This window comes from Physeter macrocephalus, unplaced genomic scaffold (genome assembly GCF_002837175.3).
Source record: "Physeter macrocephalus isolate SW-GA unplaced genomic scaffold, ASM283717v5 random_587, whole genome shotgun sequence".
NCBI classification, from domain to species: domain Eukaryota; kingdom Metazoa; phylum Chordata; class Mammalia; order Artiodactyla; family Physeteridae; genus Physeter; species Physeter macrocephalus.
Genome location: NW_021145925.1, coordinates 1 through 21689, shown reverse-complemented (window position 1 = coordinate 21689; position 21689 = coordinate 1). Strand labels below are relative to the sequence as shown.

General features: G+C 49.7%; 2 protein-coding genes across 2 annotated transcripts in view; one reads left to right on the top strand and one right to left on the bottom strand.

Moving 5' to 3' along the window:
- LOC114485156 (TBC1 domain family member 16-like) overlaps positions 1-11084 on the bottom strand; it is a 20985-nt gene extending 9901 nt beyond the window's left edge. The window contains exon 1 of the mRNA XM_028485993.2: positions 11007-11084. The gene's annotated coding sequence lies outside the window, so the exon portion shown is untranslated. The remainder of the gene's footprint in view (positions 1-11006) is intronic.
- Positions 11085-11210: 126 nt separating this feature from the next.
- Positions 11211-21686, top strand: LOC114485155 (coiled-coil domain-containing protein 40-like; the record flags this gene model as incomplete). Its single annotated transcript, XM_028485992.1, has 7 exons — positions 11211-11960; positions 13387-13447; positions 13876-14313; positions 19325-19457; positions 20434-20597; positions 21469-21552; positions 21626-21686. Coding segments are annotated over exons 1-7 (970 nt in total), but the record flags the coding sequence as incomplete, so codon positions are not given.
- Between the last annotated feature and the right edge of the window lie 3 nt (positions 21687-21689).

Genomic DNA, 21689 nt, shown 5'->3' with positions numbered 1-21689 from the left:
TTTTTTTTGCGGTACGCGGGCCTCTCACTGTTGTGGCCTCTCCCGTTGCGGAGCACAGGCTCCAGACGCGCAGGCTCAGCGGCCATGGCTCATGGGCCCAGCCACTCCGCGGCATGTGGGATCCTCCCGGACCGGGGCACGAACCCGTATCCCCTGCATCGGCAGGTGGACTCTCAACCACTGCGCCACCAGGGACACCTGCTGGCTTATATTTTCATCTAATTTTCTTTTGCTGTCCATTTTCAATGAACTACTTCTGATATTTCAAAAAGCCTAATTCAAAGTATACATTTACCTGAAAAGGCCGCACCAGCTCACTGAATGAGTGTTTATGTTGTTTTTATCGCTATTTCCTGTTTTTACTGTGTACTGTTACTTGATAAAAATAGGGACATCAATATAGCTTAATAAAGCTGGGGTGCGTGTCATGTAAAATCTTAAGGGAAATTTAAAAGGAGGGGGCCCTTAGCAATGACCCAGAGACCTGCGTGGCCTGGTCCGTGCTCTGGTCTGCACCCTCTCGTCTTCTCCCACGTTGCACACGTGATGGACACACATGATTCTCACACTACCAACACGCTCCAGTGAGAATCACTCTCATTACAGGCCGGCTTGTACTGTAAACCGGGCTCTGCTCATCGGCAGCTGAGATGGTAACTGAGACCAGCCAGAGCTGCCCTCCTCAGGCCCCAGACGTTCCAGGGGCCCACCGGCCGCAGCTTCCTCATTTGAGCCAAAGGAAGGAGCCTAGAGCAAGCTCTCCAAACACACCCTCCCTGCCTGCATCCCCAACCCCTGCAGTAATTTCCCCTCGAATCCCCCTTACTGCCTTATTTTGCTTCTGTTTAAAGAGATGGCTTGTTGCTATTCACAACGCAAGGCCCGTGGGTCCAGAATGCCTCACACCCAGCGGGTCCTGCCAGGGGCCCCTCACCTCCGTCCAGGTGGGGAGCGACGATCACCTGTCATCCTCTTTACCACGTGGGACCACAGTCCCCCCCAACACAGCCCCCAGCTCCACCATCACAGCTCGTGTCCTGTAGCTGACCACCGTGGGGAAGGCGACGACCTGCGCATCAGCAGAGGCTGGGTTCCTTGCTCACTGTGAATTTCTATTCGGCTCCCACCATCCGAGTTGGCAGCGTCCTAATTTGGCAGTCCTATCCGAGTCCTCCAGCTGGTGAATATAAATCTGAGTTTACCCCCCACCCTGTCAGAAGAAAGGGAAGGAAAAGAATCCCAAAGAGCACAGTTGCTGCCAGGCTACCTCCCAGATGAGAATGGAGGCCCTCCCCGTCCAAAGCCCAGGACAATGCCCTTCGGGTGCAGTTGCCCCACATCAAGCAGGGCCTGCTAAAAAAGCACAGCTCGACTGAAACAGCACTGGTGCCCAGAGGCTCTAAGGTCATCTGATTCAGTGCTTCTCCAAACCAGGGGGCTTGAAGAAACTCATTGAGCAAACCCCTACACTCTGACCCAGCAGGTCTGGGGGAGAGGGGCGCCCAGGTGACACCATCCCCATTTGAGATGGGGAACCATTCACCTACTGCTCCCCTCCACCCTCGGAGTAAGGTGGAGAATTGGGCTCTGACGGAAGGTAGACCAGCCCCTCTGACGCTCAGGCTGTGCTGTTATCAGCACAAATTAATGACACGTCAGTGGCTGCCCACGGCCACCCCCCTGTGCATCCCCTGGTTTGTCACCAGTTGGATGTTAAACAGGATTAAGGGGTGGGTGTTGGGTGGATCCAAGGCTGCAGAAGGCCTCTCCTCACTGGCAGCCCAGGGCCTATCTGTCACTGGGTTAATAAACATGGCTCTAGCCCACGTGTCACCCGGAGTAGAGGAACGTGCAGCTCTGTGTCCAGGGACGTGGGCTGGAAGCAGCAGGTCTGGAGAACTGCCTGCAGAGACACCCTGAGGGGAGGCCCCTGGGCTCCAGTGCCCACTGGTCTGGCAACGAGACTTGACTAATCGTGGTCTGGCCCAGGGCAGCTCTCTGTGGACCTGCCTGTCCTTCAGGGGTGTTCCTACGAACCCAGGATGGTGGGAAGGTTAATGGTCAGAGTCATGGGGCTCCTTCTTCAGATAAGCCACAGACGTGCAGAGACAGAGCCCAGCTCCCCTAGGGTCTCTAGATCCACCTGACCAAAACCCCATCTTGGGAAGCAACAGGCCCCTCTATACTGTCATTTAAGTCATATTCCTAGATTTCTAAGGTCTAGCCATCCAGGACCTTCACTGCCCACTGCTGGGATCGTTCCCTGTGTGCTGACCACTGCCCTGCTGAAGCTGCGTCCGGAGCAGAGCACAGGTCTGGGCTTCCGATGGGCAGTAGCTTGGGTGGAGAGGAAGAAGGCCAGAGGCTGGGGGAGGGTTGGGGAGGGGATTCAGTGGAGCAGGGTAGGGACGAGGAGGGCCTGCCCCCAGCACCTGCTCCCCTCACTTCCCTGACCAGCTGCATCCCCTGCGGGGCCCAAACTGCATCCCTCTCCCAGCCCCTGTTGGCTGGCTCTCGGGCTTCAACAGTTTGCCTTAGAGGGGAAAGGTCTTGGCCTTGGGGCCCCAGGCCCCTGCTCTACCCAACCCTGCCTTCATGCCCCACCTACAGGCTCCCGTGGGCACCCTCTGCACACGTGCCCCCCTCTCCTGACCCTGAGGCTATGTCCTAACTGGGCACTCCCACGGGATTTAACAGGCTGGGGACAGGGCAGGGGGTGGGGCCAGAGAAACAGGGGCAGCCTGGGAGGGGCACCCTGTCTCCTCCAGGGCACTCATGGGCTCTGTGGGGGGCATGTGACGGGTCCACATCACAGCCCGCAGGAGGCGCAGCTGAAAGGTTTCTGGGGAGCGCGACATAAGGGGCAGGGCTCTGAAGGAAACAGTGGAGGCGATCCTTAAAGGATGTCAGGGCTGGGGCTCAGGCCAAGGAAGAGGGTGATGTCCAGGCACAGAGGAGGCCTGATGCCTCCAAGAGGCGCATACAATGGAGGGGAGACTGGGAGGGAGGGAGGCAGAGCTAATCAAGGGCCTGGCGCCTGCACTGCGGGCTGGGATGACAGGGGCTGTCTGGAAGACGCCACCAGGAGAAGCAGGAGCAGGTGCACGGGGACAGCTCCCGGCCAGAGGAGCAGGCCCAGGTGGAGAGGAGGGAAGAGTCCTGGGAATGGATGGGGGTGATGGCCGTGCAAGGATGAGAATGCATTTAATGCTGTAGAACTGTGCACTTCAAAGTGGTCAGTATTCAAAATCTGCTGTGTGTACTTTACCACAATGAAAAAATAATAACAGTGGAACTTGGAGAGGGTATATGGACTCTCGGTACTTCCTGCTCATTTTCTGGTAAACCTAAAACTGTCCTGAAAAATAAAATATATTAATTTTTTAAAAAGACGTTTGGGACCAGGAAGCTTGCACCCAAAGAGGCCAGACTGAGGTGGAATCGTGTGGATGGAGGCAAGGAAAAGGACAGGGAGCTCGAGGCCGGCAACAAAGGGAGCTCTGGTCCCTGCACTGACAGCAGGCTGCCAGCAGCAATGCCAGGGCCTGGCAAAGACCAAACAACCTGATGGGAGATCTTCCTAACGTCCTTGAATCCGTAAGACACACGACCTTGAATGGTTCTTGATCCAATGTGCAGAGCAGTTTACACCCATTACCTTAGGGACCCGGTGTCCTGCAGGGAACAGAGATCCCCACCTCCCTGGGAGACCAGAAAACTGTGCTCCAGAAAGGCTGCCGGGTACAGAACTCAGAGCAAGCAGAACACCTAGGTCCCCTTCACAGGTCTGGGGCCTTTCTACGGGCCAGACTTATTCTCTTATTACCCAGATAGAGTAGGGGACCAGGGTACATAGCACAATCTTTAAATGCCATCAGCAGAGATCCTAAAACACACAAAACCAGTGAAGCCTGTAGCCAGAAACAGCTATCTGACTTTTCACATCTCTAGTAAGGACTTAGAGTTAATTGAAATCAAAATAGCAGCTCGAGATGCTCAAAGCACTTTGTACGAATATTACAAATCCTCACCCCAAATTCTGAGAGATGAAGGTGGATAGAGAAACATCTCCAGGTAGATCGGTGACAATGATTTTAAAAACCTCATTCTCCTCGAATGCGTTCACTAAATATCATTACTTTAAAATGGTTATGTCTTCATCAATATTGTTGATTTTAGATTATAAGTTCCTGAGTCCAAGATATCTCTGAGAAGATCTTTTTATGAAGGGCCTACCAGAGTGCCATTTTCAGTAGAGTTCCAAATGCCATGTTTTTGTTGATGGAAAGGAGAGCGATGCCAACCTGGCAGCTGGCACAAGGAATACAGAGATGGAGTCAGGCCAAGATCTGGAATGTGCGTTAGCTTGGGTGTACAAAAAAAAAGGGCAATGATTTTAAAAGGTATAAAATAAAAATGCCAGTGCTGGCTTTTAACCATCTCTGATCGACACCTGATTACAGTTGAATTTTGTGCTGCTCTGAGCTGTCAGCGACCACTGACATTTTTGCAAAATAGGCTATTGTGTGATTCAAAGGAAAGATCAACTTGGCCTCCCCCCAGAAAAAACACACACCCTCATAAAACAAAAGACTCTCTGCAGAAACTCCCTGACTAGGGAGTCATTCTTTCCTATTAACCTGCAAGTCTTTAAGAATTAGAACACCTTTGAGAACTATTCTTGGCGCTCTGTTGCTTGCAGCAGTAAGTTACACTGGCGATGAAGGTAGCTCAAGTTTGCTTCCAGGAGGAGGGGGATTTGGTGGTGGTTGCAGGAGAAAGATGTCAGAAACGGCAGTAGCCCCAAGAGAAGTAGCTGGGGCTGGGAAGGGTAGCAGATTTCTTCTTTCACAGCCCTGTTCAGAACTGGCCCTGCTGCTGGGTTGGAGCCAGTGGGCAGCGGCAGGCCTGCTGTTAACCACACACGTTCCCTCCTCCCTCCCCCTAGGGGCCACTTGGCCACTGACACTTGGCCCAGAGGCAGTGAGGGGTGGGGCTCTCCTCTAGCTAATGTTTCCAGTTAAGGCATCTATTACCCAAAATTCGTCCCCCAAGATTTGGTGATTTATATCCAGGGAAGGAGAGTCCTCCTAGACAGAGAGGCAAAGTTACCAAAAGCCAGAAATGAGCAAAACACGGATGAAGAAATGACACCCTTTAGAAGAGACACAAGTCTCCCCTCCCACTTCCTTCACAAAGCACTTCTATCTCCAGTGTATTGGTTTCCCATGGCTGCCGTAACAAGTCACCACAAAAACAGGGACTTAAAACAACGGTGTATTATCTGGCAACTCCAGAGGCCAGAAGTCAACCCAGGTCTCACTGGGCTAAACTCAGGTGTCAGCAGGGCTGTGTTCCTTCCTAAGGCTCCAGGGGACAATCTGTCTTCCTGCCTTTTCCAGCTTCTGGAACCCGCCCAGATCCCTTGGCTCGTGGCCCCTTCCTCCTCCTTCAAAGCCGGCAATGTGAGTGGAGTCTTCCTCATAGGGCATCACTCTGACGCTGACTCTGGGCCCCCTCTTCCACTTTCAAGGACCCTGGGATGACACGGTCCCACTGGATAATCCAGGACAATCTCCCCACCTCAGAGTCACCAGATTGGCAAGCTTAATTCCATCTGCGACTTTAATCCCTGTTGCCACGTGACCTAATACAGTCACAGGTTCCCAGAACTAGGAAGCGACATCTGTGGGGACTGTTCTTCTGCCGACCACACTACACCTGTGGTAGGCTGGGCCTTCTATCTCCACTGACCATCAAACCCCCATTGAGAGCCACTACCCAGGCCTAGACCCTGCAGAGGGGAGACCTGGCTTCCGTGTCTCTGAAGGAGCAGCAGGACAGGACAGAGAAAAGCTGCACACAGACCAGTGCTAGAGCCTTGGTTCCTGTGCTGGAGGCTCCATCAATTCCCAAATGGGAAAACAAATAGAGCAAAGGCGCAAACGTCTCTTGAACCTTCCTAGTGAGACCAAAGAAACAGGGCAGCCTGGAGCCAGTTGCAGAAACGCTCTGCCCAGACTTCTCCCGTTCACTGTTCTGTACTGTGTGCCTGCCTCAGGGCCACCCTGGGTCAGCAGGACAGGTGCGGTCCTAGCAGCTCACAAGCTGGCAGCTCCTACACACCTGAGGGTCGCAGCCCACGCCCACCGTTACAGCTGTTCGCAGCAGCTAGGGGGAGGCAGGTAGGGAGTGGGGCCACTGCATCCTTAGGGGGACGTATCATGGGGCAAAGCCCACAGGTGATTCTTCCCCTGGCCTTGTCATTGTCACACTGCTCAGGAGCAAAATGCCCTGAGCTCTGGTCACCTGCCATGTGGCTGGGAGAAACCGGTTCATCTGCTTTGCCCTCAAAGCCCAATCAACACAGAGATGGGACAAGGCAATGCCATCTTAAACACGAGCCAGACACACGCAAACAAGGATCGTTTTCCTCCCACAAAACATCTGCTGCTAACACACCTCGCAGGAAGCTCCAGCTCTCTCTACCGTCCCAGAACCAGGCACATGCACCACAGTCTTTTTGGGAACCCCGAGCTTTGAGGTTCACTGGGTGATATAAATCCTGCAGATCAGGAACCCCGTTCTTAGGGAAAGGTGGATCTCCTTCAGGCTCATTGCCCAGATAAGACACCTGTGAGATGATATGACCCCTCCTCTCAGTTGTATTTAACTTCAAATTATGGGATTATTGCAGAAGAGAAATACATTTGCTGCACATGCATTCAGGATTCACAAGGAAAAGATTGTGGCCCAGAGATAGGACTGCCGTGGGTGGGGCCTCTGGGTAGAAATGAGGACCAACACAATCAACTTGCAGTTAAATTGAAGGAATGACGCTTAGGGCATCAACTCCAGAGCCGGAGGCTTGGGCTAATTGCCATAAGGAAAAAGGACCTTCAGGAGGCCATAACTGGAGAAGACAGTTTCAGAAACGAGGGTGAGGGGAGGTCTGGTGGCCTGCTTAGCTGTGACTTTCCTCTTCCAACTGTCCAGTTGTCACTTCAATTGTCACCACTGCCTGGCAAGTCCCAAAGCCTCTGCCTCTCCCGAGAGAAACCATCTGCTGCCTGTGCCCCTCGACAGCAAACCCCCCAATACCATTTCCCTCAGAGAGCCAAGGAAGGGGGGCCTGCAAGAAGAAACAGACTTAAAGATGAGTCAGGATTGAGGACCAAGGAAGGACTATACCCAAAAGGCAAGGATAAGTGCAGATCCAGCCAGGAAAGCAATGACCGACCCCACAGTGGATGAGGTGCGTCTGACTTCTATACTGTGCCTGTAAACTTTTAACACACAGAGGTTCTCACTGTCTGTGGCAAAGGAGTAGCTAATGTACCACAAAACAGAAGTCAAACAGGGGGGAAATGTACTGACAACACCCCTGGAATGCAACACAACCAATCTTGCTCAGGGAAAGCATTTTAGCTACAGAAATTGAAAAATGAAAGGGTGTCCAATGCCATCTGTTAAGTACGCGCTTAGCTCCGATTCCAACGCCGGAAAGTGTAAAGACCAATTTATCAGATTCTTGAAATCAGGATCAGGGTCACTCAGTGGAAAACCAGCACATACACCAAGGTGTGCAAGCAGGTGCGGACACAGGCTCAGGGTGCACCCATGTTATGGTGGTTTCTATAGGAGCCAATCCAGAAAGAGCATGGAAAAGACACTGCCACATCTCTATATGTGGTCAGGTGAGTCCATACAGATTCCTCATCTTGTACATCAACTCTAAACACCTGCTCAGACTCCCTGCCCAAGGCTCAGGCAGAGAAGGGCGTGCCATTCAGATTGGATAATGAATTTGGGTTCTTTCTGTTCTTTCCTTGTGCTAGCTGTATGACTGAAGCTACCACAGGCAGACGTTGAACTTAGTTGCAAGTGACCTGATTTCTCTCCTCTCTGAGGATGTCTTTATCAGTTCAGAAGATTGGAGTAAAGGACATGCTTCATATCAGATATCATCAGACAGCTCATCAAAGCAGATTTATTAGAGATGCAAGACCAGGTGCCCAAAGGGTACGTGGGTGGTCGGTAGCATCAAAACCAACAGCACCGAACTGAATGGGAAAAGATTTCCTATATTATTGCTCCAATTTTTTTTTTTTTTTTTGGAGCGGAAAGTATGTGCATTGGCCTCATCTATTGTATCTGTATTACATTGTATTCATCAACCTAATACAGATACAATAGAACAATGTACAATACAACGTACACCAATAAAACCACTGCTCCACTCCACTCCACTCCACTGCTACAAATCCATCATGTTTAAAGCCATCCTCCCCAACTGTACCACTGTACGAAATTAATTCACTAATCTTACAGGAGAGGATTCAGTCTTGTAAATAACAAAATTGGGGACCCTCAGCCAGATGTGGGGGGACAAGTTAAAATCTCTACTACATATTTGTGTTGCCAGGCAACCTGATCACCTTGGTCCCTGGACAGCCCACAGGGACCCAGCACCCCACAAAGTTACAAAGATAAGAATGTAAATATAGGGCTTCCCCGGTGGCGCAGTGGTTGAGAATCCGCCTGCCGATGAAAGGGACACTGGATCGTACCCCGGTCTGGGAAGATCCCACATGCCGCGGAGCGGCTGGGCCCGTGAGCCATGGCCGCTGAGCCTGTGCGTCCGGAGCCTGTGCTCCGCAACGGGAGAGGCCACAACAGTGAGAGGCCCACGTACCACACACACACACACACAAAAAAAAAAAAAAAGAATGTAAATATACCTAAATGGAGAATTCCACTTCTGCTTATGATTAGCTTTCCATCTGATGGCCCACATACACATGGAACCAAAAAACAAAACCAAACGTTTTTACCAATCTAGTTAAATGTGAAAAATCCAAATGATCATCATTAATAATAATTAAAAATTTATAATAATAAGCACTTCAAATGTGCCAGGTACTAGGTATTTTAGATAATTGTTGCAACAGAACTTTGTGGTAGGTGGTATTACCCCCATTTCACAGATGCAGAAAACAAGGCACAGAGATATTAAGTCAGTACTATGTACCAGGGTTGGTATTTGAACCCAGCAGTCTACATTTGGAGGCCATGTTTTTAACCAGTGCACTGAGCTACCCAAAGCCTGAGGCAGGGAGACCAGCACATTTGTAGGTAGGGTTCTGCAAACCCAGTGGCTGTCTTCTCAGATGCCTTTACACTGAGGCCTAGGGAGCTCTTTACAGACTAAACTGAACTGATATTAGCAGCTAGTGGTGACATGGATTAGTCCCCACTCTCTTGCACGTTTATGAATCACTTGGCAGAGTGAACCATGTTATTTGTCTACAAAAAGCGGGGCAGGGAGAGTGTGTGCATGTGAATCATAGGGGCCAGTTACAAGAGGGGAGGCAGTGTGGTACAGTGGTTTTCTGGAGCTGGAGCATCCTGGGCCCAAGGCCTCTATTACTGTCACTCCTGGATGTGTGAACTTGGGGAATTTACTTTAAGTGTCAGTGTTCCCACCTGTAAAATGGGAATAACCTCAGTACTGACTTTATGGGTGTGTTTAGTGGGTTCAGTGAATTCATGCATGATAATCAGAAGCTATACAATCATCATGTCTGGAGGATTAAAAAATTCCACTGATAAGAACTTTCCTTAGTCATATTCTGAGACTGCTCACCATAAACACTCCACAAGCCAAGCGTACTCAGCAGAGAACCAGCCTCCGAATACCAACAATGAATAGCCATGAACGAGCTTCACAGTTAATACTGAAATGCATTCCTAACCTTAATAATCCTTTCTTTGCAAAAGTTTTCCTGGTTCTTAAAAGTGTTTAATGTTTGCTAATCAATTAAACATTAATGTTACTAATGAGGAATTTCTAAAACTAACACACAGATTTTTTTAAAAGTTCTCTAATCAATCTGTGACAGATTTAGAATGGAATTCACAAAACTGGGCCTTTGCACCTGCCCTTTGATAATATGCTCCATCACATGGCCGTTTTTTGAGAACCATTCCCCTCTTCTTTCCAAATTAAAGAATTGGTGCCTGCAGGTGGTAAAGAAGGGTCGGTGGGACCAGTCACAGGGGCTGGCCAACCAACCCAGCTTCTCCCATGAACTTGAGGAGGCAGTAAAACAAACTTCACGGTAAGAAAAGTGAACGTATTATGTCGTTTTCTATTTTTGAATAGAATCTGAACTAGATTGTGGCCAACATATGACACCAACTTCCGAGTGTGGGAATAACAGGATTTCAAGATTCACCGCTTCTGGCAGCGTTCCTTAGGTTATATTTAGCAATCTTAAATTGCCTATTTTTTTATCCTTTTAATTTTCCTTCTTTTTCTTTCTTTCTTTTCTTTTCTTTTCTTTTTTTTTAAAAAGAAAAGAACAGGAGGAAGAGCCCGAGCCTAAAGGAAGTGAGTTTCCTGACATGCGGCTCTTAAACAGCCGGACCACCAACCCTAAGCCGGGAATGCTAAGCGCGCGCGCTGTGCGGATGGAATGCACACTTTAGGGGGCTGTGTCGGCGAACGGCGGGCCCCCACAACTTCTCATTCGCGTGCTCTGACGACCAGCCAGACAAAGACCGCAAGTTCTCCGGCCCAAAGCTCCAGACAGGCAGAGACCGATTCTTCCCGAAGTAGGCCCACTCCCGGCCCCAGGGGCCCGCATCCGCCGCGGAGAGGGGGCCCAGGGATCTCTCCGCGTGATCCGGCGTGCTCCTGCCCGCCCGGCTCCTGCTCCGGCCCTGCACCTCTGGGCTGCGGCCAGACCCCGGCCCCTCCCGGGCCCCGCGGCTGCAGGCCCACGCGCCACGCGCGCCCCCACCCCGTCCGGCGGAGGGGCTGTGCCCGGTTCCCCGCGGGCCCCTCAGACCCCGCCCCCGCGGCCCCCGGCCTGCCCCAGATACCCACCCGGGTCCCGCACCCACGCGCGCCCCCACCCCGTCCGGCGGAGGGGCTGTGCCCGGTTCCCCGCGGGCCCCTCAGACCCCGCCCCCGCGGCCCCCGGCCTGCCCCAGATACCCACCCGGGCCCCGCACCGGGGGCCGGATCCGCGCCGGCTCCCGGAGCCGCCGCCGCCGCCACTGCCGCCGCCGCCTGTGAGGAGCGGTGGGGCGGGGACGCGAGGCGAGGCCCGGCCCCCGGCCCGCCCCCCGGCCCAACCCGGCCCCCGGCCCAATCAGGCCAGCCCCCCAACCCCCAGGTCCCAAACGGGCTCCAACCCGGCCGCGGAACTGCCCAAGTCACCTTCCGCCCTCCGACCCCAGGACCCGGCCCGGCCGCCCGCATCCCATTCCGGGCCTCACCGCCCGCCTGGGCCTCCGGCCCCAGGACTTTGACCCGGAGGGAAGCCCCGAGCCCCCAGAGTGAAGGCAGAACCCCTAGGACGCTCCACGTGCGTGCTCGCCCTCTCTGTTCCACCCTCGGCGTTTGTTTTTCCTATTTTGAGGTAGGAAAAGAACACCACCCATCAGGAGGCCACGGGGCATCCCTCTTCCGCCAAGAATTCTTCGCAGGAACCCCGGGAAAGGGGTGCTGAGCCCTCCAGGTCTGGAGATGGACAGGCGGGCACTAGGAGGGGTCTCGGCATACGAAGGTGCAGCCGGCTCCGGAGCCCCTCGTGCCCCTACCTCCGCCTGCCACCCTCAGGGCACTTAGCCGTCCCAGGTCCCGGCTCCCCGAGTGCCCTGCGCGATCCCCCGGGGAGCCGGAGTTGCCCAGCTGGACGCACGTTGATATGTTTGTCGCTTTACAGAAACTGAGCCAGGAGGGATAGAGCTCGGTCTTAGAGATAAAGATGGAGAAAATGCGTATTTATCCTTTAATATATTTACATAGTTAGATGTTCCGTGTTTCTAATGCACATAAATGGCACAAAGGCCGTCCGCCCCGCACGCCCAGCGCGTGGTCCTCGCCAGCCGGATGTTGACGGCGTCGCGTAGCAACAGGAGATGGCGGAGCCTGGCGGCCGGGCTGGCGGGTAAGCGGGCCTAGAGACCTTGGGTCTCGCAGCAGCCCCCACGCCTCCCCCTTTCTACAGCCCCCTAGGCGCCCCTTCCCTTCCATGCCCCTTTCCCCTCTCCTCTGCCCCTGCCACCCCCACCCTCTGGGCCTTTCCTGCCCTCCCCGGCCACCCCCACATTCCTGCGCGCCCTTCTCCTTCTCACCTCGCGTCCCTTTGTCCTCTCCCGTACCCTCCCCTTTTCCCCTCGCTCCGGGCACTCCACTCGCTGAAACCCGGGACTTGCTTGTCCCACAGTAACCATGACAACCACTGTGCTTGGTAGTCCCTGCTACAGAGCCCTGAGAGCAGGGGTCTCCCCAGCCCCCCGCCTCCCTCCCCCTCACCAGGGTTGGAGGTGGCAGGCGATGGGCCGGGGTCCTTATGGTCAGGCAGCCCCACCGTGAATGCCTTGAGCACACAGATAGACCGTAGTAAGGTAAAAATACCGCCACCAGGCCTCTGTTCTCTTATGCTTTGTTTAAAAAGATAGAAACTATTTTAAAGAATTTAACCTTTTACATTAGACACTGCTGTATTGTTTCTTTTTTTCTTTTCTTTTTTTTTTTAAGGTAGGTCTACATGTACTGACATGGAAAGAAGTCCAGATTACAATAAATGAAAAGACTAAATGCAAAACAGTATATACAGTGTGATCTCTAATTTGGGTGGGTGGGTGGCTTTAAATGCATAGAAAAATATTTGAAAGAAGATACCCTTAAATCTCTTACTTTTACCACTGGTTATCTTGAGAAGGAGAGGAGAAGTCACAGGGGATTTTCATTATCTGTCATATATTTCTGTATTAGTTTTACTTTTTAAAAAAATATAGTTTTTTTTCTAATTAGAAAAAAACAATTTAAAAATTCACTTTCTTGTACTGTCTACATCATGGGGAAACTGGCACTTCCCTGGCGGTCCAGTGGTTAAGACTTTGTACTTCCACTGCAAGGGGCATGGGTTTGATCCCTGGTTGGGGAACTATTATAAAATCCCACGTGCTCTGAGGCATGGCCAAAAAAAAAAAAAAAAATTCACGGGGAAACTAACCAAGAGTTTCTAGAGTATTTGTCCTTTTTGTACAATTTTCTCTTATTTTGTGTTTATTTTCCCCAGTTTTGTCACAGACAGAGGTATATTTAAGGTGACTTTTCTGGCGTAATCTACCTGTTCCTTTAATGTTTCGATAATTGCATTTTTCATTCATTTTTGGAGTGACTCTTTTGTGCCACGTGACAGGCATGATCTAGTGCTGGTGTTAGTGACAAAGTCATGGCCATCAGCCTAGAGGGAAGGCAGATAATTAACAAGTAAATAAGTAGATATACAGACATCAAAGAGGTGATAAATGTCAAGAAAAAGAAAGATGTTATTTGAAACTGTTAAATTGTTTCTCTGCCACCAGGTCTCACCTGGAAGGCAAATCTTCTGAAGGAGAAGAGGACCAGAATCATGAAGGCAACAGGGTAAAGTTCCTTATGGGATGAATTATTCTGGGCTGTATTTACTAAGAATTAAAGAGAGTTCAGACTTTCTCAAGAAAATTGTACGATGATCCTATGACCTTGCTCTAGAACAGACTCAAGTCATTTGCAGAGAAGCTCAGTTTCCTTCCACCCCATTCTGAAATGTTGGTGGCTCTTCAGGAATGCCTCGGATATCCTACAGTTAGATTGCCCTGAGTTTTTCAGAGGTCATTTCCTGTAATGAAGGATGCAAAATAATTACCAAAAACAGAGAGCAGATGAATTAAAGCATGAAACATAATCTCCTAGCAATGCTTAGAGTGTGTAGCTGCAGTTTTCCCATTGGTGTAATTACCTTATTAAGAATAAAACCTCACAAGAACCTTTATACTTTGTATCCTGATTTTTTTCCTGCTGCATGGCTACAGGTATCACCGAAAGAGAAGAGCAGTGACCAGAGAAATGAAGAAACTGAGGGTGCTACAGAGCATTCAGAAGGGGAAATCAAAAATGATGGGGAAGTCACAGCCCAGGGGAAAGATGAAGATGACGAGGAAGTTGAAATCCAAGGGGAAATGGAAACGGAAGAGGAATTCGAATTTGAAGAGGAGTTAGAATCTGATATTGAAGCCACAGCCCCTGAAGGGGAAGTCACTTCTCCAGATCTGGCATACTCAGACATCAGTCCTGGGGAGGTCGCCAGAGATGAAGTTGGCCCCACATGCCGGCATGAAAGAGCAAGGAGGAAAACAGATCTGGAAGAGAGAGAGGCCCCCGGCCCATCCAAATCCAGAGGAGTGGGAGTCATCTCCACAGAGCCCTCCCAGCAAGTATCAGGCTCATCTGAGCAAATGGACCAGGAATCGGTGAGTAGCCTGAGGTCTGTTTTACACAAGTGTTTTACTGCTCAAGTTGTTTGTACCCCTATGTGAGGAACTCAGGGTACACTATAAATAATTCACATTGCAATCCCTGTTAGAAATGCCTTAGTAAACTTAGGTCTCAGGATCTACCATCAAATGCCAAGAGTTTCTGGACCCTCCCTTGCTGTTCCCAAACCCAAGTTGGGAACATTCCATGTAAGGGCATCTAGGTGTCCAGTCTCTAGAGCAGCACCGTCCAGTAAAATTCTGCATGATGACGGAAATGCTCTTTATCTGCTCTGTCCAATATGGTACCCATTACTCACGTGTGGCTATAGCACACTTGAAATGTGGCCAGGGAGATGGAGGAACTGAATTTTTAATTTTTTGAAGATTCTAATTTAAATTTATATAACCAATTGTTACAAGTGGCTACCATACTGGACAGTGCAGTTCTAGATAATGACAATAGTTACATTCTTATAGTTTTCACTTTTAAATTTTTTTAAAACTTTTTTTTGTGTGACATTTTTAAAGTCTTTATTGAATTTGTTACCATATTGCTTCTGTTCCATGTTTTGGGGTTTTTTTGGCCAAGAGGCATGTGGGATCCCAGCTCCCCGACCAGGGATCGAACCCGCACCCCCTGCATTGGAAGGCGAAGTCTTGACCACTGGACCACCAGGGATGTCCCCTCATTTTTTAATTTTTAAGCAAGCACAGACTTACAGAAAAATTGGAGTAGAAGAACTTTTAATTTTTTTAAGCATTTGAGAGTAAGCTGTCGATCTGATACCCCGTTGCCGCCCAATGCTTCCATGTATGTTTCCCACAAACAACAATATAATGACTATCAAAATCAAGAAATTATATTACATTACGCAATCATCCTCAGGCCTCCTTCACCAAATGTCCCAGTAATGTCTTTTATAGCAGAGCTCCAGTTCAGAGTTGCCTGTTGCCTTCAGCTGCCCAGTTTCTTTAGTCTTCTCAATCTGTCCTTGACCTTGATGACCTTGACACTTTTAAAGGTCACAGGCCAGCTATTTAGTAGGATGTCCCTCAGTTTGGCTTTGCCTGGTATTTCCAGGTTTCCAGGTTTGGTTTATGATCCTTCGGCAGGAATGTCACAGAAGGATGCTGTGTTCTGGTGTCCTGTCAGGTGATGCATCGTTTCAGCTTGTCCATTATGGATGATGTTGGCTTGGATCACTTGATGAACAAGTGTCAGCCTTATCCACTGTAAAGATACCCCTCACCCCTAGGCATTTAAGAAACACTGTGTGAGAAGGTGCTTTTTTGGTTTAAGATGGGAAAGTGAATATTTATTTCAAATGAAAAAAAACAACAACAGATTACAGTCCTATTGTTTTAGGACTTCTTACTGCTCTCAGAAATGTGTACTGCTGTTGCACATCTTTTGTCAGGTTTATCCCTAGATATTTTGCATTTTTTAAAAGAATTTGTGGAATATTTTATTTTACTTTTTATTTATTTATTTTTTTGGCTACGCTGTGTGGCATGCAGGATCTTAGTTCCCAGACCAGGGATCAAACCCGTGCCCCCTGCAATGGAAGCGTGGAGTCTTAACCACTGGACCACCAAGGAATTTCCTATTTTGCATTTTTTGATGCCATTATAAATGATTTCCAATTGTTTGTTGCTAATTTATAGAAATACAATTGATTTTTGTATATCAGTCTTATATTCAGCAACATTGCTAATCACCCTTGTTGGGTCTAGCAGCTTTTTTTTTTTTTTTTTGTAGAATCCATAGGACTTTTCACAAAAAGGATTGTGTTGTCTGTGAAAAAAGGCAGTTTAACTTCTTCCTTTCCAATCTGGATGCCCTTTATTTCTTTTTACTGTCTGATTGCACTGACTAGAACCTCCAGTACAATGTCAAATAGTAGTAGTGAGAGCAGACATCCTTTTTCCAGATTTTAGGGGGAACGTTTTCAGTCATCACAGTTGCATACGACGTTAGCTGTGGGTTTTCATAGATGCCTTTTGTCAGGTTGAGGAAGTTCTGTCTATTCCTAGTTTGTGGATTTTTTTTTAATTATGAAAGGATGTTGGCTATTGTCAAAAGTGTTTTCTGTGTCTTTTGGGAGGATCATGTTTTTTTCTTTTTTAGTTTGTTAATTTGGTGGTTACATTGATTGATTTTCAAATATTAAAACAACTCTTCATTCTGAGATAAACGTGGGAGGGATACTCTGAAACTATGGTAACATCCATTCCTCATTAAGCTTTCAATTTATTCATGTAAATTTTCATATCTGTATGGACTCATTGTTTCCCATTTCATTCACTGTGTTATAATTCATTACTATCATTATTTATATTGAGGCTCAGATTGTTCCCAATTTGACCAGTGAGCCCATTCAAATTGGCCTTTGTGTCTTTCTGACACATCAGTACCATTCTTTTTTTTTCTTTTTTTTTTTAACCACCATCATCCTTTAAGCACTTTCTTGTTCTCTGGCACAGACTGCCCCAGCCTGAGAACCAGACATTTCTCCAGGAGCTTGGTTCCTTTTCACGGAACCCTCGACCCCAAACACACCATACACATACACACATACACGTAGTTCACGCCAAAACGTCTCTAATTCCAAACCACCATTGACATGGTTCCTGCTAGTTTTCTCCCCTTCTATATTTTAACTCCTTTTTCCAACAGTAGGAGACCTGGTCCCTATTGTCCTTAACATATTATTAATTTGATCAATCCCCCGAATGTAACCCTCACTACACTTCCCTGCCCCCATGTGGACACTCCTCACCCCACTCAGGCTCAGACACACACCCTCACTGGGCCACCCTGACTGTGGACACCCTCATCACCCTGTTGGGCCAACCCCACCCAGGCCAGGCCCCAACTGTTTGGGCTGTGACTCTCCACACCGGGACCCCTCCTCAGCAGGCCCAGGCCTGACACCTGTGCTGTCATGACCCACCTCGGGGACAGTCTCTGGAACCTGCTCTCCTCACCTTGTCCAGGCTCATCACCCCACACTGGGCCAAGACAACCTGTTGGCTTTAGGTTTGATTGTTCTAGAAGGGAAGTGAGGGGCAGGGCGGGGCAGGAAGAGAACGCATAATGTTTCTCCATCATGGACTCTGGGCTGGACACTTCAATGCCTTTGACATGTGTTGTTTCAGTGAATCCTGACAATAACCCTGTGAGGTGGGAACTATTATTATCCCCATAGTTCAGGTGAGGAAACTGAGGGGCCAAGGGACTTCCTTGCCCAGAGGCATGCAGCTGTGATGGCAGACGGTCACTCTTGCTCTGCACGGTGAAGTGACAATCCCTCCCCACCCTGTGAAACCTAAAAGAGTTAATAACTTTAGAGAATGACACAATTCGATATTCGATGAGCCCTAATTAAGCTTTATAATTACAAATGACAAGTACATGATCAAAACCACTTGTAAGAATTTAACACAACAAAACAGTGCCCTCCTTTCTAAGACAGCCAGGACTGGGAATTCCCAGGCAGTCCAGTGGTTAGGACTCTGCTCTTTCATTGCCAAGGGCCCAGGTTCAATCCCTGGTTGGGGAACTAAGATCCCACAAGCCGTGAGGCATGGCCAAAAAGTAAATAAAGAAAAGATAGCCAGGAGTGTTGAAGTATAGGTCACTTGTTGAGCTGTAAAACCAATTTCCATCCTCGAGTCTAGTTTCTAGAAAACTCACGAAGAAACAGTCTCCAAATTTGATCATCCAGAAGGGCAGAGACAAGCCCAAAGAGAGAACCCTATTTCTCTCCTCTCAGCTCTCAGTCTTAAGAAGTAACTTAATCGTGGAGTAGAAGCTGCTGTGTCATCGGCGTGTTCTGACACCTCATTGACGTCTCATTAGGAGAAGCCCTTTCTGGACACCCCAGAGGTGGGCTTTGGACTCTGGGCCCCCATTAATGTCATTGTGGTTCTGGATGCCTCAGAAATCATTTCTAGAGGCAGCATCACCTGAGGAAGTACAATTAGGAAGAACAGGAGCTGGCCGTTGAGATGACCCTTGGCTGGCTGTGCGAACTTCGGCAAGGGCTTCAGCTTCTGTGAGCTGCTTCCCTACAGATGACAGAAATGACTGGCCTCCACCTTGCAGGGTCTTGTGCAGGGTCATTGTCTGTTGTTACTAATATTCACCTATTCATCAGCAGCAGTAATTACTGTCAGCAAATGAGCCAGGTGCTTCTATTGAGGGAAAACCTTTTCATATGGAAATGTCCCTAAAGTGAAACAGTTTGAAAGAAGAGAAGAAACAGCTCTCTTGGGAGACCCTGGCCGGGGCTCAGGCTTTCCGGCATCCTTTTATAAAGAGGATGCTCAGAGGTGTTGCTTACCATCCTTGGAGAGAGCAGCATTTGGGAGTAAAGAAACCCACGTCCAGCACACACCCATGCCTCAGCATTTACACTTTGCTACGGATCTAGACAGAAAGAGACCACTCCTGGATTCCTCATGGGGGTGGCGGTAGGTGTTTTCTGTTTTGACCATTTGCAAAAGCCAAATGTTATGCAAACAATATTCTATTTTTTTTTTTAATAAATAAATTTATTTATTTATTTACTTATTTATGGCTGCGTTGGGTCTTCGTTGCTGCACGCGCGGGCTTTCTCTAGTCGCGGCGGGCGGGGCAACTTTTCGTCCCGGTGCGCGGGCTTCTCATTGCGGTGGCTTCTCTTGTTGCGGAGCACGGGCTCTAGGCGCGCGGGCTTCAGTAGTTGTGGCACGTGGGCTCAGTAGTTGTGGCTCGAGGGCTCTAGAGCACAGGCTCAGTAGCTGTGGCGCACGGGCTTAGGTGCTCCGCGGCATGTGGGATCTTCCCGGGCCAGGGTTCGAATCCATGTTCCCTGCAATGGCAGGTGGATTCTTAACCACTGCGCCACCAGGGAAGTCCACAACTATGTTGAATTGAACACTGTAATGAATTAACTCCTTAGTCCTGACTAAACCCTCATAAATTCAGATTTGGTTGTTTTTGCTCTAAAAACAATCCCAGGGAGCGCTCCGGCAGAAGGTCTTTCCTCTGGGGGCTCAGCACCGCCTCGGACAGAGCCGGGGGAGCAGCAACACATCCCTGGACTTTGACGAGCCGCCTCTGGTTACCGAGGGCCCCTCCACGCAGGAGCCAGGTATTGTGGGACAAGCCACTTCACATGCCCTTCTACGTGAGGGCTGCCACTCATTCACCACCTGTTACCTTGTTTCCTGTTGGGCTGTGAGCCGAAAGATAAAAATATCATTAACAGATATGGATAGCACATGTGGAGCATTTTTCTGTTTTATCTCATTTAATCCTTACACTAGCCCAGTGAGGTGGGCACTGTTCTCCATTTTAGATACCCTAAGAGTCATTAAGTAACCTATCTGTGTAAGTGGCAGAACCAGGCCTGGACCAAGATCCGGTGACGCCCCAGCCCACGGCCCTGGCCAAATGTCTCACTGCCTTCTGGTCTCGGGGGAGCTCACCCCTAAACATGTGTCTGTTTGCTGAGTTTCCAAGGCTTTCCCGGCACACCCCTATCTTTCCACTTGGCTCCGGTATCCCAGTGTTGACTATGTGGGAAAGCAGATTGGGTTTTTTTATATTCCATATGATGGGTGTGTGTGGATGGTCCAGCTAACAAAGCCTCACATCACTCACAAGCGACATGCAGACAGCACACATCTAAAGGAGTTAGAAACACAACAGGATCTCTCCAGCTCAGGGAGGGAGAAAAGCTGAAACTAGAGCCTCACTGATTTCTTTTCAGTCATATCTGTTTTCCATTAAAAAAAAAAAAAATCTAGTCTATCATTAAGAAGCCACCTTTCTGTTCACTATTTATGTATTAAAAAAGTATCAACAAAATGTGTTTCCTTCTTGTCTACCTTTAAAGTGCAATCCTTTCTACAGAATGTGTTGAATCACCTAGTAGAAAATTCATGAGCAGAAGATGCTGTGAATAGCACTTGCGAGCCCTAACCCAAAGGGGTGCCTTTTGTTTCTTTTTTCCATCATGTGGCACGAAACTGGGCGTCAGCCTTGCCTGATAATTCCTCCAGAGAAGCACTCTCTCTATTAACTCCTCGGTGATGTTTGTTGTTCCCCCCTACTCGTCCCCCCAGAGCCTGATGCCCACCCCAGGGAAGGAGCCACATCCTCATTCCTGGAAGGGATCCAGCAGTTAAGCATGGCCGAGGAAGGAGGCCCGGTGGAGACTGTGGCGTCTGAGGCCAGCGACGAGGCCGAAGGAGACAGATCCCAGCTGGTGGTTTTGGCCCCAAACCATGTAAGGAAACATTCTGGAGTTTTGCTTTTGCCCCATGCAGACGAAGACGGACTTAGAGACACTCCTACACCTGCCCTGTAGGCCCTGCCCTGCCCTGCCCTGCCCGGAGCCTCCACGGCCCATCCTCCACCCGGCAAATGCTACACTCAGGTCTCACCTGCTCCCTGAATGGTTTATCTGCAGGGTTCGAGCTGCCACCTTGTAAAGGTGATTCTCCCTTTAAGTTCATTCATTCAGAGTCAGCATTCCCCAGCCTCCACACTATAGACATTTGGGGCCGGATCACTCTTTGTGGTGGGGACTTCCTGGGCACTGTAGCATGTTGAGCAGCATCCCTGGGGCCTCCACCCACTAAATGCCAGTAGCACCCCCTTAGTTGTGACGGCCAGAAATGTCTCCAGACTTTGGGTATCGGGTGGGCGCAAAATCAGCCCCACTGATAGCCACTGCCTTGAGTGTCCCACCCCTCTGGCAAGTGGGGAGGGCAGGTCTTGATGGGATGAACCTCTTTGGAAAGACTCGGTGCTCCCGGTACCACGGGAAGGATCAGGGTTGCACTGGGAAAAGGGGCCGAGGGTTCATTTGGTGCTGGCGTCCTAGGCACTGCTCATCACTGCCCTCTGGCCCCAGGGATTAAACCAGGACCACTGCCCCAGCCCACCCGGTCATTTTGCACTCAGGTCCTTCAGTGCCTAGGATGAGACCACAAGTGCCTTGAATGTGTGGCTTCTGGAACAAGAATCCTGGGCAGAAGTGGGGAGCACCCAGCGTGGTAGTCATTTCTGCCGTCCCCTGCCAAGAGTTGTGGCAATTTAGGCTAAGCCCTGGAGGGGACAGCACAGTAACCGGCTGTGCTCTTCCACTGTTTTAGCCCCTGATGGTAAGATTCCAGGCTGCCCTGAAGAACTATCTTAACCGGCAAATAGAGAAACTGAGGCTGGAACTTCAAGAGCTGGTGCGTACCTGTCCCGCCTTCCACCTGGCTGTGCACCCGCATCTCCGTGACCCAGCTTCTCTCTCTGGTGCAGGGCGTGGCCACCAAGCAAAGCCGAGTCCAGCGGCAGGAGCTGGGGGTGGACCTATACGGGGTCC